Here is a 26,863-nt window from a genome sequence, read left to right as displayed (position 1 = left end):
ACGTTCTGTTTGTATCTTATCCATTTTTTCCCCAAGATCTATTTTAATGTATCATCAATTGCTTTTTCAAGGTTACCCATAATTTTTTCAACTTCCTCTTTCACAGTGGAACATATTTCAGTTCGCATTGTACCCATATCAGTCCGAATTGTATCCGTAACTGTTTGCAATGTGCCCATACCTGTTTGCAATGTACCCATATCTGTTCGGAGTGCAGTGATATTATTTGCCATTCCCTGGATCATTTACATTAGCTGAGACATCATATTTCCCCCACATTCATTCTCCTTGCCTCAATTCCTACTAGGTACACTTTCGCTCTCTGATTTCGGACTAACCTGCTCACTTCCGTTTTCAGAATTACAAATACTAGGTGACTATTTTATAATTGCAAGATCGATAAGTGGAGCTAAAACTCCAGAAACAAGCACTATCTCTCTATTTGCGCAAGCATCTGATCTGAGATGGTTCCCTCTGCCACGGTGTTGCCGTCGGTTGTAGTGGAAGTGTACATTGAAGACTACCGTGGGCTACTCGAAGAAGCTGACATGGTCCGTCCGCCTCTGGAGAAGTCGCCTGACGTAATTGTAGCTGCCGCCGGTTACCGCCTGTTCCAACCGTCTTCGATACAGCTTTCCGTTAAATGCTCTAACCGCTACTGCTCCCTGCACTCAAATTATTTACACTCTGAGCCCCCACGAAAATTGTCTTTAAAGTGATAGATTAGGACCTCTATCGATAGCATGTGTTAATTGTGAAAACTGTTGCGTAATTTCACTATTTCCAGAGACCTACTTGCGCAAGAAAAACCCGATCTCACACTGTGTTTTCTAAGAGGTTCACTCTACAGAATTCTGTACTGGTTTTGCAAAGGTTTTTACACTTTGCATAGTACGATGAATAACAGACAGCAAAGGCATTACCACTTTGCAGGGTACAAATCCCAGACGAGCCCCCAATTGCGGGCGTTCAAATAAACTACGCACCCTCTGATTCAACGGTGAAACATTAAAAGTTTTGGCTGGTGTCGTTGTCTAGGGACTGGGATACGCAGTTGCCGCATTACAGGCCAAATCCTGCTGAGTCTACAGTATACGATAAGAATCCACACGTGAATCGAATGGTAGAAGGTTTCTATCACTTGCCAATTGCGAATTATGAATGTAACATATAAATTTATAAATGAAAGATTGCAATTAAATAAAATCTGCAGGTACTATCTTAACGACTTTAAATGATGAGTACGACAGTATAAGTTTTGAGAATGTGATATATTTCTGCAAAACACTTATTGATGTCGATGGTACAGCAATTAAATAAAATATAAGTTGTGATTCTTGAGTTTGTCCCGGCGTATTTGATAATCAAAATATCCACGGGTGTGCTGCCGGTCTACAGTGTCCAACGGGCACAATATTTCGGCGATCATACATGTCGCCATCATCAGGTGAACTGACGGACTGAGCTCCTGTGAACGTGCCGGCACGGAGATCCGTACACTATGGCTGCTCAGAGGGAACTGAGCAGCCATAGTTCCCTCTGAGCAGCCATAGCGTACGGATCTCCGTGCCGGCACGTTCACAGGAGCTCAGTCCGTCAGTTCACCTGATGATGGCGACATGTATGATCGCCGAAATATTGTGCCCGTTGGACACTATAGACCGGCAGCACACCTGTGGATATTTTGAAAATATAAGTTGAATAACAGGGAAACAATAGATTCCTACTGCACAAACGACAATATAGCTCGAGAGATATTCACTTCGAAACGCGTGTTACGTCTTCACTGTAGAAGCCACGGAAATCTCACAAGTCCACAAGTCGGCACTCCGAGGTATTTCTGTCTGTCGCGACCACGCTCAAGCCGCTCCACACTCTGCAAGCCTCTCTGCGACTGCCCGCCCGTCGCGCCGCCGTGTCCAGCACTTTCCGTCCTGTGCCACTCCCGTGTTGGCTGCCGTCCTCTCCAGAACTGCCCCCTGTTCCCAACTGTCTCACCATTAACGAGCGCTGTGATTGGCTAGAGCGCTCCCTCCATGTCTCCAATCCAACGTACACTCACAAACATATTTAAACACACACGAAATACTGGATTTACATTTAAATAACTTGAAATTAAATAAATATTCCTACGGCTGGACCATAAACACGCTCTAACACACATTATTAGATACATAAACAAATCAAATAAACATATATCAAAGGGATAGAACAAAAGGTAGGCCAGCAGCCTAATGTCTCTGTGCTTTCTAAAACACAGTAAATAATTGACGAGTTTCTTCATGAATAGCATATATCGGATATTAACAAAGACATAGATGAATCAATATATTTATAAGCATGCTGCTACCGTTTTTTCGTGTAACTGTGGAGTACTTATGTCCTGATACGATCGATACTAATTGGCCACATTGACCTCCAATAAGTTATGTACTGTTCAAGTTACATGCCTGTAATTCATACCAATTTAGGTTTACACTAATAGGTTTCTAAAGACACGTAGATCGGAGAAATGGGATGAACCGTTTAGATTTTGGAAATTCGTTGCTGGGTGTTACTTGCGTAATTTATCGTCAGATACTTATCTCATCATCATCATCATCATCATCATTTAAGACTGATTATGCCTTTCAGCGTTCAGTCTGGAGCATAGCCCCCTTATACAGTTCCTCCATGATCCCCTATTCAGTGCTAACATTGATGCCTCTTCTGATGTTAAACCTATTACTTCAAAATCATTCTTAACCGAATCCAGGTACCTTCTCCTCGGTCTGCCCCGACTCCTCCTACCCTCTACTGCTGAATCCATGAGTCTCTTGGGTAACCTTGCTTCTCCCATGCGTGTAACATGACCCCACCATCTAAGCCTGTTCGCCCTGACTGCTACATCTATAGAGTTCATTCCCAGTTTTTCTTTGATTTCCTCATTGTGGACACCCTCCTGCCATTGTTCCCATCTACTAGTACCTGCAATCATCCTACCTACTTTCATATCCGTAACCTCAACCTTGTCGATAAGGTAACCTGAATCCACCCAGCTTTCGCTCCCATACAACAAAGTTGGTCGAAAGATTGAACGGTGCACAGCTAACTTAGTCTTGGTACTGACTTCCTTCTTGCAGAAGAGAGTAAATCGTAGCTGAGCGCTCACTGCATTAGCTTTGCTACACCTCGCTTCCAGTTCTTTCACTATGTTGCCGTCCTGTGAGAATATGCATCCTAAGTACTTGAAACCGTCCACCTGTTCTAACTTTGTTCCTCCTATTTGGCACTCAATCCGTTTATATTTCTTTCCCACTGACATTACTTTCGTTTTGGAGATGCTAATCTTCATACCATAGTCCTTACATTTCTGATCTAGCTCTGAAATATTACTTTGCAAACTTTCAATCGAATCTGCCATCACAACTAAGTCATCCGCATATGCAAGACTGCTTATTTTGTGTTCACATATCTTAATCTCACCCAGCCAGTCTATTGTTTTCAACATATGATCCATAAATAATATGAACAACAGTGGAGACAGGTTGCAGCCTTGTCTTACCCCTGAAACTACTCTGAACCATGAACTCAATTTACCGTCAACTCTAACTGCTGCCTGACTATCCATGTAAAGACCTTTAATTGCTTGCAAAAGTTTGCCTCCTATTCCATAATCTTGTAGAACAGACAATAACTTCCTCGTAGGAAGATACTTATCTTTAAAGTAATAAATATATTGAAAATCTGATTACACCATCAGAATCGTCGTGCAAATAATGCTAATGAACATGTTTCTTTTCTACACGAACTGTGAAATGTCTGCTATTATGGTTTCAAAAAGTCTGCCATCCTTGACACTCCCACAAGAGACTTCTCCTTAATCGACACAAAGCACTGTCGCCGTCACAGTGTCAACATGGAACTCCCAGCCGCACCACGCGTGGACCCCGGCTAACGCTCGCCACCACGTGCTCCAGTCCAGCTACTGTGCGGCACCACGCGGTTGCTAGCGAGCCGCGGCTTTGTCGAGCGTCCTGTGCGGCCGCCTCAACTCCAAACGTAGAATATTTCCAGGGCGCCACAGCTCATTACCTCACAATGTGACTACAAAAGTTGCCACTACTACACTTGAATTTACACTGCCTAGTGAGAGTGTGTGGGTAGACCACTGGCTGAACGTCTGTTCCTGCTTTTTCTTCAAGCGAAAGAATTGAAATGTGGCTGCTGCGACCTGAATCCGCTGTTCGTTATACTGACTTAATGCACTTACTACTTCATCACAGGAGAGTGCGTCGGGAGACAACCTAAGGAAGAGGTTTTGAACTAAGCGAAACACAGGAGTTCTCGCGACAGACAGGAAATAATAAGATTTCACAGTACCTTGAATTCGAGGGTCTGGACAGTGGGCGTTGAACTGAATGAGATATTCGAGCCATTGCTCTTCTTTTTCATCCGAATCCTGAAATGGTGGAATTTTGGTTGGGCAGCCGAAGCAGCTTGTGCAGCAAGCAACAATAGACAGCAATGTGGCAATTTGTTGGTTCTGAAAATGAAAAATCCGATTTAGTTCTAGAGAGCAGGAGCAGTGTTTGGCTGAGGCGCAGGAACAGTGTGTGAAGGGGGTGGGGCAGCCATTCTAACGCTAACAAGTTACAGCAAAATATGAAAAGACAAATAGAAAAGCAATGTGCAAAGCACCTGAAAAGAGAAATAGATTATTTCTGCAGCTCCCCTCCTGTAAAACACGCAACAAAAAGAACAAATTATCACATAGAATCACTGTAACGACAGCTCCCCTGGAGCGACAGAGAACACATGAAAAGCACACAAAACTTGTTGATCAGACTTAGCGCCACTTGTTGTGGCTGAGCGCTCTTGTAATGTTTTGTGGTTCCTGCCTGGATGAGGAGCGGGTGGCATGATCGGTGGGTGGCCGGTTTCCTCTCATTACAACACTAAATGCAAGCGTGGTTAAAGTACACTTTATTATAGGAACCAGCCGGCCGCTGTGGCCAAGCGTTTCTAGGCACTTCAGTCCGCAACCGCGCAACTGCTGCGGTCGCAGGTTCTAATCCTGCCTCAGGCACGGATGTGTGTGATGTCCTTAGGTTAGTTAGGTTTAAGTATTTCTAAGTATTAGGGGACTGATGACCTCAGATGTTAAGTCCCATAGTGCTTAGAGCCATTTGAACCATTTGAACAGGAACCAACAGAGCACTTATATTCAATGATGTCCAATCTGAAGTTCTGCGGTTAACAGAAATCAATTATTTGACTTCTGTTAACCACAGAACTCCAGATTGCACATCATGAACTAATTCTGGAATCTTGTCTGTGTCCATATCACAACTACATACAGTGACTAACTGAGCCTTGCAAGGCTCGTGTTCATGCTGTTTATTGTTTGTCATTTCCTATTACTACCGCCTCGTCTTCTTCTGCCATTCACTGGCGTCACTAACTTCCTGCCTTACTTGCCCGTGGGCGGCAGCAGCCGGGCGTATCGAAAAGTGCACTGTCTTACCATCTCTGGAGTGACCGGAAGTATTTCCGGGTCGTCGTGTGTCTGGCAGTCAGTTGGAGACGGACCAGCAGTGCAGCCGGGATGCAGCAGCAGTGGATTCGGGGACGGAGCGCTGGGAGGTGTCGACAGAAAGTGCTCGCCGACCGCTGGCGACACACATCAACTCTCCGACGGAGGGAGATTGGAGCGGGACGACCGTTGGTTGGTCGTTCGGTCGGTTGTCTTATGGGCCAACGTATATTTGGTCCTTTCACCGTTTCCTTGCCTGGGAAGTCGGCCGGTTGGCTCGGAACAGCTAGGAAGTCACCGTCGCGCGGAGTCGGCCCAGAGCCACTGGCGGCGGGCACGCACGGTCGGAGTGTGAGGTGCTGCGAAGTTCGTCACCCACCGATCTTGGACATCAGACATGAGTCCTCACTTAACCTAGTATCAAGCCTCAGCTATTTACATTTCTTAGTTTGATCCTGGTTCTCACTTTTGGGACATTCCCGTGAGCAACAACGTGTGTATTTCAAGTCGATTAAGATTCCAGGCGTCTTCCTGTGGAGTTTAACTTAATTTATTCCCTGTTAATTTGACCAGTGGTATCTTCTGCCTTGTGGCCGTTGATGTTCCGGTTACCTGCCCTGGTCGGTGACGTAATTTTAGGCAGTGCATTTTCCTCGCCATGCTGTTGCTGTCCAGTACGTCGTGTAGTTCGACAGCTGTGGTGTTGTCGGTCGTTGTGGGCGCCAATATTCTGTGTGTCGTTGGATTGAATCTTGTGGCCGTTTTCCTGGTTGCGTGGAGAGGAGCTGATCTTGTTCATTGGTCGGTCGGCTGGTGTATGAGTTTGGTAACGTTCCGCCAAGCTCTCCACGCTGTAACTCTTACCATTTCTGACAGTGTAAATTGATCTGATTTCAAAAAGTAAAATCTGCTTTCATAGGCTCTGTGAGCTGGTGGAGGCGGAAAGTGAATGTTGTACATCTGCAGAAATCTGTTCCACTCGATTCTCCACTAGTATGTTATTTGTCTTCTTGTGCAGAATTCGAGGCTGATTACTCGGTCTACCTGGAGCACCTGGCAAACTACACGAAGGACATTGCGCACCTGATCTCACTTGGTGTGACGCATACCTCACAAGTGTTCGTTCCCCTCGCATTCGAACACATGGTAAGTTTTGTTACACAGCGATCGTAATTACAGTATTTAATATGCAATAGTTGAATAAATTTTTGTGTGCTGTTGTGTATGGCGTAAAGAAAAGTCTCATCCATCTTTCTCCACCGAGTTTTTGTAATTTACTGTAAACTCAGCTGCAACTGATTATGCAAGGAGCTCTCACGTTTCGTTTCAGTTAAACTGCCAGATAATTGTATACGTTCTTGAAATAATCAGACTTACTGATGACAATCACTGTGTTGATACCAAATTACTCAGCATACTGCTAAGAAGTACTCTTCTTTTCAGAATGGAGACCGATATATTCTTTTAAAACTGATGGATAAAGCTGATGGGTAAAGCTACAATAATTATCACAATTTGGACGAAAGAAAGTGACACAGTAGATGCACACAATAAGAACATACGTAAGTTCGCAGTTTCACAAATACAATGGATCTGGCCATAATAGGGTCCATACACAGTCTGGAGTAAAAGCTAATGTATTATAATCGATGTTTTGAACTGCAGGCGCATGTTTATAGCGGATCGGTGGTTACAGGGGCCACCAGGTGATGTGAAATGCACTCTGGGGGCGTGGCTGCTTCCCAGAGCTTGCGGTGAAAACTTGCACATGGCTGTGTCACTAGTGATGAGTTCTATAAGTACTAGTCGATATCTGACAGCTGTGATGGGTCAATGTTGCTACCGAACCACTTACAGCATTCCTCCCTCCCCACCCATTCAACAAGGAGGCGGCACTTATGGGCTTAATTGGTCAAGCTTTTATCAGTCTCGCTTTTGCATGTGGAGACACTACTGCCGCTGCTGCTCTCCATAATTCTGTTAAATGTCGCCTTGGAGAGTGTAATGTGAAAGACACAAAGCAACAACCCTGGGGGAACACTGTTTAATAGAGTGACTCAGGAGCTTGCATATGCTGATGATATTGAGTTGTTATCCAGGAGGAAACAGGACCTGGAAGAAAAGCTGGAAAAGGTAGGAAGATATGGTGCAGAGATGGGGCTGACCATTAATCAGTCAGTGACCAAGTATATGTTAACATCTAGGAAAAGATATAGTGAAGGAGGAAGAAGCATAACTTTGAATGGAAAAGAATATGAACACTGTGAGAGCTTTAAATATCTTGGTTCCCTGAGAATAATGTTAGGAGACAAGAAATACATGCAAGGATTGCAGCTGGTAACTGGAGCTACTTTGCGCTGGTTAAAGTGTTTAAAGCAAGGAGCCTCAGTAGGAATCTGAAGCTGATGGTGTATCTTACAGTTGTTAGACCTGTGGTATGAATGGTTCGGACACCTGGACTATGACACAAAACGATGAGGAGTTGTTGCTAAGATGGGAAAGGAAGATACTTGGGAAAATCTATGGGCCAGTGAATGATAGGAATTTTTGGAGAATCAGAAATAATAAGGAGATCTGAGAGTTGTACAACAAACCAGATATAGTGACTGAAATAAAGAGTAATAGACTGTGTTGGTTGGGACATGTAGGAAGAATGCTGGAGAACAGCACAGTCAAAAAAGTTTTCAAAGGAAAACCCAGTGGATGTCGTAAGTATAAGGGGCAGACCAAGAACTAGATGGCTAGACAGCGTGCAAGAGGACTTCAGTAGAATAGGAGTGAGAAGATGGAGAGCCAAGGCAGTTAGCAGAGAAGAGTGGGCAGAGGTTGTCTGGGAGGCCAAAGGCCTACAAGGGCTGTAGTGCCAAGGAGTAGTAGTGGTAGTAGTAGTAGTAGCAGCAGCAGTATAGAAGTTCCACTGCTGAGCATGGATTAGAATAATAATAATAATAATAATAGTCATTTATCCTGAAATGTATTAATTTGTTTCCAAACTTTGCAGACTTTTAACTTTCCACACAGTTGTCATAAATGTCTACTGACTTTTGGTTTTTAATCTCTAACCACAAGCACTGAATGTAGCAAATGTGAAAAAAAATCAGGTGTTTCAATTGAAAATGTATCCTTTTTGTGTTGTTTATATAGAATGAACCATTAATATGTGTGTTCATCACATCCCTAACAGAATTCACCAAATATCCATTTCCAACCCATCTGATCTAAAATAATCCTCTGGAAGTTAAATAAGTTGTGTCAACATTTGCTCTTATAGAAACTACCACTTTTGGAACAGTTGCTGATTTTATAGGTATTAATGAATTATTGGGAGGTGCTCTATGGTGGTACACATATACCAGTAAATGCACAAGTGAATACATACAACAGGAGTATACTCTTCCTCTGATACATACATTGCAACTGGGGATTAAGAGTGTCTTCTACAGACCATAACTTTAGAAGGTGGCTACCAATTTATTACTTTTGCTTTGTTTTAAATTTATATGAGTTCAAAATTCTAATTTTTAAGTGTGCTGAAAGTTTATTGTAGCAATATAAATACTACCTTGGAATTTGAATGTCGGTGGGGGTGGGAAGTCTACGTGAATCACATAGTAACTTGTCATGATTATATATTTCACAGTTTATCTGAAATTTATTGTAACTAACAGACGCAAACGTCACAATTATTGCCACTTTCTCTCAAAGGGCTTTGTCGTGATATTCCAAGTGCCAAAAACGGGCAGCTTCTTAGTGTCAAACTAAAAGGTTTGTATGTTGTAGTATATATTAGTAAATTTACAGTTATTAGAATACTTCAATAACATCCAAATGTTTAGTAATCCTGATTAATGGCTCCACCTCAAATCTCCAGCACAGTGGCTAATTTACAAGTATGTGAAATGAGCAAGGTGATAAACACAATAAATTCTATAATGACATACTTTTATTGACTCAGTAAAATTCTTGTAACTACTTAACACATTGGAATAAAGCAAATGTGTGAACAAGATGTAGGTGACATACAATTGGATTGTTCAAATTTTCAGTTGACTTTGTTAGTGTGATATGCTCAACAGTAATGGTACAGTTCAATAGTTATTAATGATTTCATTCTGTTAACTCTGTTATAGATGATTAAAAGATTTTCAGTGTTTACTGCAGTGAAACAAACTGACTATTTCTAAGGGATAAACGCATGTTCCTAGCTTCACCTAAAATTCAAATCTTTCTCAAATGTTTTGAAATAAGTTAAAACCCAGTTAAATGATGACTTTTGTTTGAGGATGCCAAATATCATTATTGGTACACTCTCCAAAAATACGTTAAGACTAGTGTGGTTTTAGCAATGATTGGAATGTGTAACACGATCTGTTTCTCCTTTCGACTTTGAAAAATTTATCTTCACTGAATAATTCTAGGTCTTGTGATTTCACACATAAGTTATGTTCGGTTTGGAAAGAATCCACCCAGCACTTTTTAGAATCAGTTTCAAATGCACACGTTTCTGTTGCCGTTCCCCACGAAAATTTTGCTGATGGTGTTGTAAACTACTTTACATATAAATATAATTGTAAAGAATTGTGAATGAAGGTTTTAAAAAAAAAACTACTTTAAGTAAAATCCTTATCGCGTAAGTAGGAACCACCAATAGGTAGACGAATGTTCGTTATCTCTACGGGAGTCATCATTTCGCTCAGATTCTGTGAGTTCGCTGTGGAAATGCGCTGCTTCAGAGGCCTGCGGTATTTGTACTCGATTCCTAAAAACTCACATTTAAAAGCACTCATTTCAGAACACTGTTGCAACGAAGAAGCATCAGCGGTAAAATAGTACTACAAAGACGAAGCAGATGCTGTAAAAGTCACAAAGGAGATGTGGAAAAAACGTAAATACTGCTGCAATGCACACGTACACTACAAAGACGTCCAAGGAAATACGTTAAAAGATACAAATACTGCAAAGAAACAAATACTGCAAAGCAGTAAAACAGTGCTCGCTACTATAATGTGCAAACAAACGCAGTAAACCAAATGGAAGACTATGCACTCTAGGGGAAGATTCCAAAGAATATATATAGGAGCTGCAGAGGGGATGAAAAGGTGGGACTTGTCCCTTACTGTGGAGGGGGGTGAATGGGCGTGAAGTCCTGGCGCTGACGACTGCCGCGGCTGCCGCGCAGCGCAGCCAAGGCGGCGGACCCCCTCGCCGAGCCTCCCACCGGCTGCCGCAGCCCTGCGTGAATTCGAAAGCCTGGGCTGTTTTAAGGGCCTCGTCTCGGGAAGAGTCCGAATACCGCAAAGTCTGTGCACACACTTCCTTACCGTTTGAACATTGGAACAGCCTTCTCGAGTCGTGGGTCGGCATTCGATTTGTGACATATTCGATCTGAGCACGAAAAAGCATTACACATTAAGACCCCGAATGTCAGTGATCCAGTGCTTGTACGATTCTGATTGAAATTTAAAATGCCGGTAAAATTCCAATCTAATTTGCGCCACTCGGGAATGACACCAGTAAACATGTGACAATAGTTTAAAAAGTTCAGCAAAAGACAAACTATTAGGATTTATCGTGAGGAACAACTTATGGTGCAACACCAACACACTATGCGAAGACCCCGAAATAAAAAGATCGTTTTCGATAAGAATCAGTTGCATCGTACACTGTGAAATGATGCTTTAGGTGCGTTTCCAAATCTTCAGCGCCGTCGAGCAATCAGGGAAACGGGGGAAATGTCGATGGTGTCACGTTTCTGGCAGCAACGGTGTTAATACTGCTGTGGTAAGGACAGTTGCTGCTGCTGGTGTTCCAGTAGTTGTGTTTGCTGTTCCTGCCGTTGTGGAAGTCACTGCTAAGTAAATTCTGGGTCCATATTGCCTGATATGTCGACGCACTGACAGTTCAAATATACTCGTCGCCACTGTTGCAGTCTGCAGTTATAAGCACAATGTATTTGGCGAAATACACTGACGCAGTACAATACGGTTAACACAAACAGATGCAAGTTTGGAAGAAGAACACAAATGGAAGGAAGCCGACCGGAACAGATACCCTGCGGGCGCTGCTGTTCCCGCGGCCTCCGCCTACAGCTCCGCTTGCAGAGGCGGGGGGGGGGGGGGGGGGGTGCATCTCCGGCAGCTGTATCGGCTCCACATCGTCGTCGCAGACGGTTATAGCATTGGTGACTGTGATAGTCTCACTTCCAAAGAACTGTACAGAGAATAAAATTCAAGGACGTCAGTCACACAAATTTACCTACTTTCAACGTAATTATTTTATCGTGGAGTCATAACGTTATTAAAACTAAAGAACTAGAGGTGTTTATCCAGATCCTACATAGGAATTTCTATCTACAAGAGCCAAAAATATCTTTGCCCTTAAATGAGATCATTCACTCAGTAAATAAGGTCTCACACCATTCTTCTGGTAATACTAGAATGCATGCGATTTGAAGGGAAACATATATTTCAAAGGAAGACAGCTTACAAGCAGATAACGTCCAACAAAGCGCTGAAACTGTTTGCCTGCTCCCTCTGCCTTTTGTTCACAGTATATGTTTCTCAGCTTCTTGCGAGCTGGTCATTTGTGCGCCACGACGTTCACGAGGAGTATCCTGTCTTCTGGTGTCACCAGCTGTGCTTCTGATGTTTCCAGGCACTCCAGCAAGCGCAAGACTACCACACGAACCACATTTTGTTCACATGATACGCACTGAATCTCGAAACCGAACTCTTGCAGAGCTAAGGTCCATCGTGATAATTTTCCATGTCACAATTTACTTACTAACAGGGAGAACCAAGGTCAGTGGTGTGTTACCACTACAGATTTCTAACGGGCTAGATGTCGGCAGAATTTCGTGAATGTGTATGGTACCGCCACTGCTCACTTCTCTGTCACAGGATATTTTTATCCATAGTTTAACATTCTGCTCCAAAAAGCAGTCGTTACCGCACTCTTCTTCTTCGTCGATCTGACACAGGTGTTTCCCATGTTGTAATCAGATTCATCGAAGGCTAAATAAAAAGTTTTGTGAAGACCTGTGTGTAACAATACCACTGTGTTGATTATCGTTGTTTTAATCCATCGAAATGTTTCCTCACAATCTTTCCTACAGGACCACATGCTACGTCTGTTAACTAGGTTGTGGAAGGACTCGTTTTTTAGCACTTGGCAATACAAGTCGCACAAACGTTGAAAATTTCCAAGTTGCTTCTGGCAACTAGATATCGGAAAACTGTATACCGCCTCCAGATTGTCCCTGTTTGCTTTTATACCTTACGGTGTAATTACATGACCAAAGAGTTTTGTTTCCTGCAGACTGAACTTTGTGTTTCTCAAGTTCAAGTTAGCTTCCGCAATTTCAGATTTTTGAATAATTTCTTCCAACGCTGCGAAATGCACTCTCCATGCAATATTTTTTTGGTGCTCTCCATATGACCGAGTGATACCAGAGGTCTACATTTTTGCTCTGTGTGTTTGAAGTCAAACTGCACTTCCTCAACCTGCTAACCTTACCTGCCCTTATCAGTCGTCCAGGAATTCATACACTGGACTTCCATTTGTCATATCTGATTAAGCATTGCAATAACACAAAACTACTTCAGCAGAACATGGTAAAACATCAAATAGATAACACACCACATTTATGAAATAATAATATACTGCTTTGGCTCTATGTCTTCCAATTTGTTTTGTGTACATTACCCACAAGAAATATACAAAACTCTTATTCCTGCACAGCAGAATTCCAGCAGCCTATACGAGAGACTCTAATTCCGACTGGCGATGAACGTTCAGTTACAAAGGGACTCCCATAATAAATCACAATAACACTTCTTCTCTGATTCGGGTCTTGGAATCGAAATGCCAAAGCATTTATGAATTTGCTTGGTATGAAGTTGTAAGATATTCTCCAAGACAATATAAATCTGTCCCCGAAGTCGCAACCAGAAGGCCATTAGCGACGATTTAATACGGCACTGGGAAAGTTCGCAACCAGATAATGAACATTATCTGACTTGCCATCAGCAGGTAGAGAGCTGACGCAATGACGTGACCTAAGCTGTGTTCATTTACACTACCCACGTCTAAGTCTGTAAGTGTAGTCATCATTGGAATTACAACTTTGAAACACCAATTAAAAAAGGGCTGACTACGTCACTTACGACTTTGAATACAATTTGCCATAAAATGACAGTTTGGAGAGCGATCATATGATGTACATAATTTTTTATTTAATTGTCTTAATCGCAAAGTTTTTTGAAGACAGTTGCCATCTTCAGAACATACAACAGAAGTACACCCAAGAGAAAAAGAAACTGGTACACCTGACTAATATCGCAGCAGTGCCACGACGACATGGCGTGGACTCGACTAATGTCTGAAGTAGTGCTGGAGGAAACTGAAACCATGAATCCTCCAGGGCTGTCCAAAAATCCTTAAGAGTACGAGGAGGTGGAGATCTCTTCTGAACAGCATGTGGCAAGTCATCCTAGATATGCTCAATAATGTTCATGTCTGGGGAGTTTTGTGGCCATCAGAAGTGTTTAAACTGAAACGAGTGTTCCTGGAGACACTCTGTGTCAATTCGGGACATGTGAGTCTCGCGTTGTCCTGCTGGAATTGTTCTAGTCTGTCGGAATGCACAATCGACATGAATTGATGCAGGTAATCAGACAGCATGCTTGTCACCTGCCAGAGTTGTATCTAGACGTAACAGGGGTCCCATATCACTCAAACTGCACACGTCCCACACCATTACAGAGCCTCCACCAGCTTGAACAGCCGCCTGCAAACATGCAGGGTCCACAGATTCATGAGATTGTCTCCTCATCCGTACATTTCCATCCCCTCGCTACAATCTGAAACTAGACTCGTCTGACCAAGCAATATGTTCTGGTCATCAACTGTCCAATGTGTTGATGCCCCCAGGTGAGGCATAAAGATTTGTGTCGTGTAGTCATCAAGGGTACGCGAGTGGGCCTTCAGCTCCTAAAGTCCATATCGATTATGTTTCGTTGAATGGTTCGCTCGCTGACACTTGTTGATGGCCAAGCACTGAAAGCAGCAGTAGTTGCGGAGGGGTTGCCCTTCTGTCACGCTGAACGATTCTCTTCAATCGTCGTTGGTCCCGTTGTTGCAGGATCTTTTTCCGACTGCAGTGATGTCGGAGATTTGATGTTTTATCGTATTCATGATATTCACGGTACACTCGTGAAATTGTCGTATGGGAAAATCCCTACTTCATCGCTATCTCGGAGATGCTTTGTCCCATCACTCGTGCGCCGACTATAACACCAAGTTCAAACTCACTTAAATCTTGGTAACCTGCCATTGTAGCAGTAGTAACCGATCTAGCAACTGCACCAGACATTTGTCTTATATAAGCGTTGCCGACTGCAGTACCGTATCTGCCTGTTTACATATCTCTGTATTTGATTATGCATGCCTATACCAGTTCCTTTGGTGCTTCAGTGTAAAAGAAAATAAATTACTGCCTACTACATTAAGGGATTAAAAGAAGGACAAAAATTATAATATAAACACGACATACCTCTGCAAAAGTCATATGTAAAAATAACAGTCGAAATTGCCACACTTGCTTCAACCGGTTATCTGAGGGTATGGGTTGGAAAGCGATTCTAGAGGTCGTTGATGCTTACATAAGCTACAGATAGTTGTACAAAGTACTTAGAAAGAGGTTCATTAGAAAGTAGAGTTCTATAAAATATTCGCAGCTGAATGCAAGTAAGCAAAACGATTTTTATTTAACCTTGTAAAAAATCTATTTATCTTCTGACAGTTTAAAGTTGATGACGATTAATAAAATATTAAAAAAATAAAAACTTATTACAGAAATCATTCTTAAATTGAATACATTAACATGTCTATTTTCCTATAATGTTATTTCATCCCACTTGCCCCATTTGGGCTGTTGAGTGGACTGTCAATGGAACAATATTCCGCTCTTCAGCAAAGCGAATGGAAAAAAAAAATGTAGAATGAGGAAAATTTTGTGACTTATTTTCTACTTAAAATTATAGACAGACAACCAAAGTAACGAAAATTAATACATTTTTAAGAACACATCACAAAAGCTCAAATTCTATTCATAAAAAACGCGGAAGCACTGCACTTTCATTTAAAATCTGAAGGACTTGGTCTCGGTGAGAAGTATTATTGGAGGAGAGTATATGTTCCATATGGTTGAGGGGTGTGGGTAAAGAGGTACATAAGGAAACTGTGGAGAGGCTAGGTAGAAGGTGAGGTGGATAGGGGGAATAGAGACAATGGGAAGAGAGAGGTTGAAGAGTACTGTAGTGCTTGGGGACGTTAGTGGTAACAACAGGAAAGAGATAGGGATGGATGGAGAGGGAAAAGCAGAGAGGAGACCCCAATGTGGTGTGCCACAGGCGGAGGAGCATTAAAATTGGTAGGAAAGATGAATATAGGGGAAAATCTCGTTATTTGGGAGAGCAAGTTGGTTGAAGTTGCATTGATAATTAGGATATGGAGTGTGTGAAGGGGTGGAAGCATACCAGGGTTGGTGGTCGGAGGGAAGACAGTGGTGTTATTGGAATCTAGTTTGCAGATGGAACAGGAGATGCAAATATGTTCGATGTTGATAAGGAGAGGTAGGAATTTGATAAGATTGCAGAGGATCCACGTGGGAGAGGCGTATGTGGAGTCCATAACTTTCAAGGATTTGGAGGGACTTACAGAACTATGGTGGGGTGGAGATCGATGCAGCATTCATATACCAGAAGGTGGATCAGATCAGGGTTTTTTATATGAGCAGAATAGTGGAGGAATGTAATTCTCAAGTTCAGGCTGTAAGTAGTTCTAGTCTATTGAGAGCGCTCTGTTGGATTGTTAGTAGGTGACGTTTCCACATTAGTGGCTGGTCGAAGGCTAATTAACTGTAAGGGACAGTCATAAATGGTAAGGTAGAAGTCATGGAGGCGGAAAGTGTAGGTTCTTTGTCCTTTAACTATTCCCTGGTTTTGGAGGGATTGGTCCTGAGGAGCGATTGCATACACAAGAAGGTAGACTGATTGAGGTGGATTTGGAGGGATCATTGGGATTTCTGGAGTGTAGGGTAGAGGGCGAAAAAGTGGTATCACCAACACACTCAAGGAGGCGATCTGGTGAGGGTGGTTTGGGCATATCAGCAATGTAGAAGAGATAATGGAGAGGAGAGAGGATGGGACTCTAGGGTACTCCTGCACTAGGATGGAATATATGGGAATTGATATTGTTAATACAGATTAAATGAGGGGCGAGTAGATGGGAAGGATGTAAAGTGGTCATAATTAATTGGAAAACTATATGTCTGGATTTTGAAAAGAAGACTGGAATGCCAACACGGTCACAGGCTTTTTCTACGTCGAGGGAGACAAAAATAGCAGATTTATGTGAGCAGAGTCAGTGGGATGAGAGATGGATGAGTGCAAGAGCTGGTTATCAGAGGATAAGTTGGGGCAGAAGCCATACTAGTTAAGGGGTAGGAGATGGTTTTGGTTCAGGTGTTGATAGATATGTCTGGAGAGAATGGATTTGAAGACCTTGCTAAACGCTAAGATTAGGCAGGTGAGGTGGTAGGAAGAGGTTTGTGTGGTTTGAGGAAAAACAGGATTTGGGATGTTTTCAATTGTTGAGTATTGTAAGCTGTAGAGGGGATAGTGGTGTAAAGGACTGGAGGGGTGACTACAAGGGAGAAGGGGTATTCTTTAAGGTGTCAATAAGTTATGCAGTCTTGACTCGGGGATGTGGTGTGTTTTTTGTGGAGTAGTTGATTTATGTCATGTGCTGTAACTGGTGTATTTAATTCCATTTGCTGTATGTTATTCAAGTACTGGAAGCTGGGAACAATGGGTGGAACAACGGTATTTATACATTTGTGGATGTTTGGGGGAAAGTGATTAGTCAGGGTGATAGGATGCAAAATGGTTAGCTCTGCTCAGGTGGTCAGCTAAGAGATTGTTATTCTGGAGTAGCAGGTAGTGAGATATGGGATTAGTGTCTGTGACTTGATGGAATGCTTTGGAGAACTTGGGAGAGTTAATGGAGAGTGGAGTGTTGAGTCTGGTGCAAGTCCCAGGGACTTTTTTTTCATTTAATGAATTCCTGGTGTGTCCCTGTATTTGCCAGTGATGTGTGAGTGTATTCCTGTAATGTGTCTGCACCAAAAAACAGTACATGCAGCAGTATTCTTGGAGGAGTAGTAGGCCTTGTGTGGGGATTGGAGGGGGGGGGGGGGTGGAGAGGGTATACAGTCTTCGTAGGAATGTGGGTGGATATAGCGTTTGATGTGGTCTGCTGAAGAAAGGCTGTGACATGAGGGAAACTGTGAGGTTGCTGGAAGGTTATAACACTACCGCCTGCCACTGTTATACCTTAACCACAAAACAGGAGGGGGTTCGGATGAATGAAATCATTTTTATTAAGGCAATTGCCGTATAAAGAAGCATAGACGAATTTTGTTATGTTGACTGTGTTGTACCTAACGAAGGTGGCTTATCGGAAGTGCAAGTCAGAATTACGTAAATATTTAAACAGTAATACAAAATATTTTACCTATCTACACTGTTGAAAGAAGAAAGAAACTGGTCGCCTGCCTAATTAAGCATTAGAATGATTGACATACTTGTTCAAGAAACTGAAAATAAGTAACTTCAATGGGCAGTCACAGCCTATACTTTGTCACACGATTGTGCAATGAACTCTGGCACCTGCATATGTTCACGTTAAAGAAAGTGCTAACAGATATAAGAGAACATGGCTATTTGCATAATGGTAACAGAAAATAACATACACTTTTGCCTTCAAGGCTTGGTCAGACTGAATGGTCTCAATAATATTACTATCAATATTCACTGTAGAATCATAAATAAAAATTAAAAAAAAAAACAAAATAAAATAAAAAATTAAAAATATTGAGTGACATGTACTATTTTGTCTAATGTAATATCTTTTATTAACCTGACATGTTCCACATTATTACGAAGTGTCGTATTCATGATCTATGGAACAAGTACTAATCTAATCTATCAATACTCACTGTAGAATCATAAAATAGGCATAGGTTCAATATTACTTTTCAAACATTTTCCTATCTGACAAAAAATTGTAAATGTAGTTCACTGCAAAACTATGAACTGGTCATAGGTTAAGTCTCTCTCAGCTTAATACTTTTCTATTTAGAATGAAAGTTAAATGTATTTCGCTAACAAACAATTTCACACTGTATTTTGAACAAAAGAAGGTACTATTTTCATAGATAGTGGTCTTTCTATTAATTGTTATTTATTATGAGCATAAAGGGTGAACTGTGGATCCTATTACACTACTAATATGCACTTTCAATACACAAGAGAAACAAGTGCTTAGCAAGCATGAGTATATAACTTTCCACAATTGCAGTTTTCAACTTCTACTACACTGAGACACAAAATTGACATATTTGTAAGATATTGACTCACCTTTTGCGATTTACAACAGGCAGCAATGTGAACCATTACTAAGCTAAACATTATAAGCCTCAGTTTTCATAACTTTTAATTTTGAAGTTGGCAAGAACACATTAATAAGCAGTTTTAATAGAAAAATTATTTTCAGCAAGCATCATGGACTTAAGCTCACTCTCTTGCCACAATAACTTTAACTTTCTTTTTTACTATGTTCAAGAGGCATTAATTAGTAAAACACTAGGCTTTAATGTTCTTTCAATAAGGACACTCGGTAATTATTTTAGCATGGGAAAGACCCTAAGTGGAAATGTGGTAGAGGGATAAAAAATCAAGGTAGGTATAAGAGTTTGAGTATAAGTTACCTTATATTTGTGTACACTAAAGTATCCAATGAGCTGATCCTCCACCATACATTTCTACTATTCCTTAGTTCCTTTTCAGTGATTGCGCAATGTGGTGGCGATTGCATGTTGGTAGGTGGATTTGCAGGTAGAATTGCTGGACTCTCTCATTTGTTGGTGGCAATGATAGATATCAGTTCCAGAATAGTTCCAGCTCTTTATCCATCCATCCATCCGAGGCATTGGAAAGCGGCACAGAAAGCCTCTCTCCGCACCAGCACAATACACAACTTTTACATGAGCAGTTGACTGACTTTCAATTCCACCTTTTCTACCTAGGCCAGCTACCATTTGCGCGCGCGGCATGCTTCCGATCCCAAGGGGAAGCACAACACCTTTTACATACAAAATAACTAAGAACCCTAAGTGAGGATCAGCAATTTACATAACAGCAAACAAACGTTTTAAATAAAACAGAACATTTGCATATATTGGTAGTTCTACACAAAATTATTTAATTTTAAAGATAACCAAAGGGATTATATGAGGAAGACAAAAGATCATTTGCTCATATTGTGCATATTACAGAGATTACACTTTATTGCAGTATCGAATTAATCGTATGCCAATTACAGAAGTTCAACAATGGGATGTTGAACAAAATAGAAAGCTAAATGAATCAACAAAAGGTATGTAGTGTCTAAGCTTTGGTGTTACAAGGTCAGGAAGCAACTTCCAATTTGGGTTTCTATGGATTCCCACTAGGCATTCCAGTAGATGTGTGAACAGTCTTAGATAACTTTTGGATGGAGGTTGGGATGAGCTGCACAAGGATGAGATTCTGTGTGAGAGATGATTGAGGAATACAGGTAGACATTCACTTCCAATCATATTATAGACTTCTGCAGTGAGGCGTCCAAAGAATTTGGGAGATGCTAGGACGACATAGGTGGTGGTTTTGCTTTCAGGATGGGTGTGGTGTGAGATGGGAACAATAACACCCTGCAGGGAGTCAGAAAACTGATGCCACCTCTGGAGTCCTCCAGGTGATTTACTACTAATTTTGAGATCAGTGCCATGATGTAAGTGGAAAATGAGTGACGATGTCATAGGGGATAGGATGAATAGGTCAGATGTAGATGGTGGCACAGGTAATGGTTAGTCTTCCGAAAAATAGGGCAAGCATAAGACGTTTGGTAGGATTATTATATAAGGGTTGTGACTGAACTGGGATGTTCTTGTGGTGGCCAATTGAAACTCCATCTCTGACCAGAGGAAGGTGGTTATCTGTGCAGTGGATGATACAGAGAGAGGTCTGGACAGTGTAATGACTGAAGGAACATTTCAAGGAGAATAAAGGTATGGATTTTGTCTTCAAACAGGGCATGCATTAAAAGATTTTTATTAGTGGGGAGGGAGGAGATATAGTGGTACAGGCTTTTGTAGTGCTGTCACACCATTAGAATGGTTTGTTTGGGGCAAGGGGGTCTGCTGAGGTTTTAGACAAGGGCATAGAGGAAGGTGAAGGGAAAGTGAACCTGGTTCTGGGAGTAGGTAGCTTCGTTGTTGAGATGGAGTGGGCAAAAAGGGAGATTTGTTAGAGAGTACATGGATGTTGGAATGGATGAATGCTTTGGAGGATAATTTGATAACATCTTCAGCAGTGGGTGTTGCACAGGGGAATTGTTGGGGTGAGTGCGAGTATCAGTGGAACAGAGTGGGACAGTGAGCTCAGGTTTGGTAGGTTGCAGCTTAGTTTTGCATCGAGGGGGGGGGGAGGTGTTACAGATAGGAGGAGGTTAGGGCATTGTTTAAGAAAATGGAAGGCTTTGCAGTTTGGATAGGAGGTGGTTTTTTACGATCTTCAGTAAGCTGATCATTGTAATGGAGGCATTTTCGTCATTGGTGGGACTGAGTAGGAATTTTTAAGGTTCGACCTTGTGGCAGTGGTGGTATATTAGGACTCCTTCTTTAGGGAGAGTGTCCATGGTGGCAGCAAATTTAGAGAAGACATGGCAGTGGTGAGTGGGGCCAAAGTCATTATTAATTCAAAGGGCTTTCTGGACTTATAAATCCATGTGGTTGTTTATTTCAGATGCCGCTTCCTAATCCATGATCACAAGGCTGACATTTGTGACACTGCATTGGGGGTGGGAGGACGGTCGGAAGGCTGGTGTTGTTTGGCCGTGGGTATGCTGGTGAGAGGTGTTGAGCAGGCTTTGGTACCAAGGATAACCAAAGGAAATTTGGAAAGGTCAGTGTGGAAACTGGGATTCAACGACTTTAATGAGATGGAGGCTTTTCTTGGGATGATTTGTTGGATGTGAAGGCTTGGTAGGTATTTAATTTCGAGGATGAGGCATTTGGGTTTGAGGAACGTTTGGTCAGAGTTGGAGAGAAAGTCAGGTTGGACAGTAGGTAAACACTGCGAAGGGACAGGAGTTGTGTCCATATGCTGAATGTCGTCAGATTCAGTTTGCTTTTTCTTAGGTGTGGGAGTAGGAGAGATGTTGGTGTTTTGACGTTTTGTAGGCTTCTTACTGGCTCTTAGATGGAAGAATGGTTGTATGATGGGGGTGGTGAGATGCGACATTGTTGATGGTTACCTGGGAGTTCTGAAGGTCCTTCAGCCCTGCTTGCATTGGTGACTGCAGTGAGACTCAGTGAATGGTGCTTGTGACATCATCTGTTGCAGCTGTTGCCCAGCAGACTGTGATGCAGGCAGACAGTGATGGAGGTAGCAGATGACTGATGGCTGAAAGAGAGAAGGTAGGGGGAGCTGGGGATGGGGAAAGATGCATTTATTACTGCTGTGATGGGACAGGGTACTGTAGCTAAGGGAGGATGAATGTAGGTATGTTGGGGTAGAAGACAGACTCCGTGTAGTTAGAGTGGGAACAGGAGATGGAGAGGTGTATATGATTGATAGAGTCAATGTTCCATAGTGGCAAAGAGTTCAAAATGGTTCAAATGGCTCTAAGCAGTACAGGACTTAACATCTGAGGTCATCAGTCCCCTAGACTTACAACTAATTAAACCTAACCAACCTAAGGACATCAGACACATCCACGCCCAAGGCAGGATTCGAACCTGCGACTGGAGCAGCCGCATGGTTCCGGACTGAAACGCCTCGGACCGCTGGGCCACAGCGGCCGGCGGCAGAGAGTGTTTAACGGTGTTGATTAGGGTGAGTGGTCCCCGAAGTGGCGTTGGAAAGACTGTGACAAATTGTGGTGGAGTAATGAACGATGAGAATGTCTCTGATGTGACAGTGAAGGAAGCAGCTAAATCGGCCATGGTGCAGTGACAGCGATAAACAGATGGAGGCGGCGGTGGTGACAAACAGGCGATGAATCGGCGCTGATCAGATGGTGGAGGCGAAGACTGGCAGTGAAGATATAGGGTGGCGATGACCAGTGGCTAGGGCGAGGTCTGGATGCGAATGATGACAGGCAGTGAATACATTGATGGATAATGAGCACCGACGATGACGCCTGACAACAAAGTCATCGACCATTACGTAGATGGTTAGAAACTTTTTCCTATCTGAATTTAAAACCCTGAGAGTAGCCCAGGTAATTCATATTCCCAAGAGGAAGAGGGGTTCCAGCCCTTGGATCCATACATTCTGATGTTTTTTTTCCCTTTGTTATTTCGACCTCGCTCGTCCCATGTGTGGGGGGAGGAGGGGGGGGGGGGCTGGCAGTGGGACAATCAACATGCTCTTCAGCCAACAGATATTATCTATGACATAGACGCTAAATACAGAACTAGGATACATATTTATCATGAATTTAAAACTACCTGAAAAGGTGATGTTAATGAGAGAATATAATAAATAATGCTATCTTCGCGAATAGTTTAAAAACACTGATAAAAATGAGAATCGAGAGCGCAGTTAAGAACGTTTGAAGAGCACTAAACATTTGAATAAACATTTGAAAGACACCTAACACAACAGAAAAAATACTGGCAAACGTTAAAAACAGAGCACTCTACATTTTCGATAAAATATGGAAAAGGACCTGCCTTGGAATTATAGCTTACTGATGAAAAAAAGGCTGGTATAGAGGGCGATAGGAAAATTATGGTGGTAAGAGGTTGTGATGAGATGGGGTGGCTGTGGGAACAAGGAGAGAGGGGTAGGTGGTGTTTGGCTCTATAAATTTGAATGGAGAACAGGGAGGGGGGCAACAGGGGCAGGGTGAATGGGGAAATGGTACAGAGAGAGGGCAAGGAGGGAGCAATTGGGGAAGAATCTGACAGGGTGGGTTGGATTGACAGTTGGTGGGATGGGTATGTTGGGATGGAGTTCGTGATCCAGGAGTGGGACACAGTTGAAATTTATTTAGGAGAGGACACTGAGGGTGTGCAAATGGTGGGTTGGTGGTATGTGTAGCTAGAGGCATGGCAGCATGATAGGACTGGAAAGGAGAGAGCACACAATAGGATTGTTTGAAATTTTGGAGTCGGGTTTGTTGATGTTGTAGGTTTTTTGGAGGTATTCAGTATGACTGAGGAGAAGTGAGAATGTAAGGAGTTAGTAAAGCATCGTTATGGTTGTGGGAAACGAGATGGAAAGCATAGCATTCAAGTGTCTGGAGGGAGTCACAGAACGTGTGTGGGGTGGAAATCCATGCAACATTCGTGTAGCAAAGAACATGTCAGAGCAAGGTTTTGTGTGTATGGAGGACAGTGGAGGGTTGCAACTCCAAGTTAGGCCAGTTAGTAGTTTTAGTAATTTTAGTTTAGTTTGGGATTTTTGTTGGATGTCTGGTTGGTGAGGTTTCCACGTTACTCTCCAGTCGAAAGTTAGTCCAAGGTATTTTAGTATATTAGTTAGCTGGATGAGACAGTCGCAAATGGTGAGGGAGAAGTCGTAGTGACGAAAGGTGCAGGTGGTGCATCCTATGATTACTGCTGAGTTTTGCAGGGACTAATCTTAAGAAGTCACTGGTTACACCAGGAGAGAAACGGATTGGAGCTCCCAACTACTTGTAATCACAACCTCTTTGATTTCCCGGATCTTGCAGGCTGAGAAGTTCCCTCTGAAACAAGTCAAGCGACTGCATCTGGCTGAGGGGCAGTGTCAGCCACAGACAGCACATGGAGCCTGTTTGTCAGATAAACTGGGGCGACCTTAGGAAGTCTTTGGCCGCCTGCCACTCCCCGAGGCGACCTCCCACTCGATCACAGGTGAGGGGTCAACCTCAGCGCGAGCAGTGGCTGTGCTGCTCGCCGGTAAGGACCGAGCTGTGTAACCAAAGCTACCACAGCCTGAAGTTGAGAGTGAAGTGTCGCCAACCTGGATCGCATCCGCATATAGCCATCACAGTCCCTTTCCATACTTAATTCCGATAAAAACTACACTACACAGACAAACGAGGACGTTCGACACGCACTTTGGCACTGTACTGTGAACAAGGAAGAAAGCACAAGAAATGTGTCCAATAATTAAGATTGACGCAGAGATTCTAAAACTGAACTGCCAAAGTACACAGTTGACACTAATTAATTCGCTCCTGCTTAGAAACTTGCAATACATCACAAAATCGGTTTACTATCCGACGCAAACGATAACATGAAGATTGTGTTTATTAAATATGAAATTAACGCGCAGAAAGTCAAGAAACTAAACTATGAAAGTATACAGATGAAACTATACAATTCGCTCCTGGTTATGAACTCGTAAAATATCGGTTACTTCCCTATGGCTACTTGCGTCTCGCGCGGCTGCTGCTGACTGACATTTTACTCAGACATATTGCTGCAAGAGCAAGCATTCGTAGTCAACTGTTTCAACTGTAACTGCCTAGAAGAATCTGAAGCTTCCTTATCTGATGTTATAGGCAGAGAACAGTGTGTATTTGATAAGGCATCACCAGATATTTACTTTGTATTAATCTTGTAATGACTATATAAAATTGAAACTGCGGTCATGCGCTGACGATAATTTAAGTGTTATGTAGTAGCGATACCTACAGGGCGTTTCAAAATTACACCGACAATCTTCGAGAGGATGTAGAAGGTATCTTGAGGAACAAAACAAGGATAGAAATGCGTGTCCGCTAACATCATCCAAAGATACCAAGGAGCCTCGAAATTACAGGCGCTGGCGGAAGTATGAATATATGAGGGTGATCGTGATGGTGTTACAAACTTCCAGGGATGATGGACAAGGATAAGTGTATCAATTTGAGGTAAGGAACCTGGGTCCAGAAGCGAGCGAGTCGAAAGTTATGAGCGCAAATCGTTCTGATACCTCTGACACTGGGATACATGTACAGGTCCTGGTGTTCAGATAGTAATTTAGGCAACTTCCAGAGGTGGTAGTGTGGACAAAAACAAGAAAAAAATATCTGGTAAACGTGACCTGTAAAACGTATACCTTAAGAGCAATGACCACTTGTTCAGTAGAGGAAACATGTTTCACATAGCTCCTAGGGTATTCTCTCAAGAGTCCACCATTACTAGGCTGTTTTTCTTGTTCTGGTTCACGCTACCACCTCTGAAAGTTGCCTATATGACAGTCTCAGCAACAACAGTACCGGTGCATATACCCACTCCACTGTCACAGGTATCAGAACGATTTTAGCTTATAATTTTCGACTCGTTCGTTTCCGGACCAGGGTTCCTTACCTCAAATTGATACATTTACCCTGCTCCAGAATCCCTGAAATTCTGTAACATCATAACGAACTCACCCTGTATATTCATATATACGCAGGCGCCGGCGCCTATGACTTCGACGCTCTGTTAGCGTCGTTTGGTGACGTTTCCGGACACAGGTTCCTGTCCTCATTTTGTTCTTCAAGAGAACTTCTACAACCCTTGGAAGTTTTCTGGTGTAATTTTGAAACACCCTGCCTAAGTGTAAGTAAACATTCACTAATGCTTGGGAATATCATGCACTTAATTTGAACTATTTTCTGTGTGGCTTAGGGTATTCACCCAAATGATCAGCGACTCCATGGATGGATCAAGGACGTGCGACGCGTGAGAGACATGCTACACACGAAATTAAGAGGCTGGGTACACGATATGCAATCCGTCAGCGAGCAGATGATGAACTACAAGATAGAAGAAGACAAGAACAGTTCTGGGATCTATCTAATAAGGTACAAGCTATTGCACGTCGAAACTTTGTCGTACTTGTTATGGTTTGTGAATGTTTCACTTTTTTCCCTGGTGCGTCTTACTTACTGATATACAAATAACTGACGTCATGTAGTTCAGGACTGAGTAAAGGATTTGTGACTGATGGCCAACAGTGAGGGAGACTGATGCTGTAACTAGCCGTTTGCAAAGTTCTGGGATTCCGTATATTCTTCAGTTTTTGGTTGGCTTCTGTCTTAAAATGTGCCACATGTTATGCAGAATATGAGCAAAACAAACAACAGCATTGAATGGTGTTACTACTTTGACTAGAGAAAATACCCTTGTTGCCAAATACTAGCCAGGGTCTCGTAATTTACGGAAACGGTACCTGACACAAAAACTTGGTACAAGTACCACATGGGAAAAGAAAATGTCACCTC

General features: G+C 42.5%; 1 protein-coding gene across 1 annotated transcript in view; it reads left to right on the top strand.

The window, feature by feature from the left end:
- The window catches only part of LOC124794831, a 228,074-nt gene that overhangs the window by 76,938 nt on the left and 124,273 nt on the right, over positions 1 to 26,863 (top strand). The window contains exons 3-4 of the mRNA XM_047258496.1: positions 6,534 to 6,661; positions 26,268 to 26,443. Of these exons, the coding sequence (XP_047114452.1) occupies positions 6,534 to 6,661; positions 26,268 to 26,443 (304 nt within the window). The remainder of the gene's footprint in view (positions 1 to 6,533; positions 6,662 to 26,267; positions 26,444 to 26,863) is intronic.

This window comes from Schistocerca piceifrons, chromosome 4 (assembly GCF_021461385.2).
Source record: "Schistocerca piceifrons isolate TAMUIC-IGC-003096 chromosome 4, iqSchPice1.1, whole genome shotgun sequence".
In the NCBI taxonomy this organism is placed as follows: Eukaryota; Metazoa; Arthropoda; class Insecta; order Orthoptera; family Acrididae; genus Schistocerca; species Schistocerca piceifrons.
This window is presented reverse-complemented; position numbering and strand designations above follow the sequence as displayed.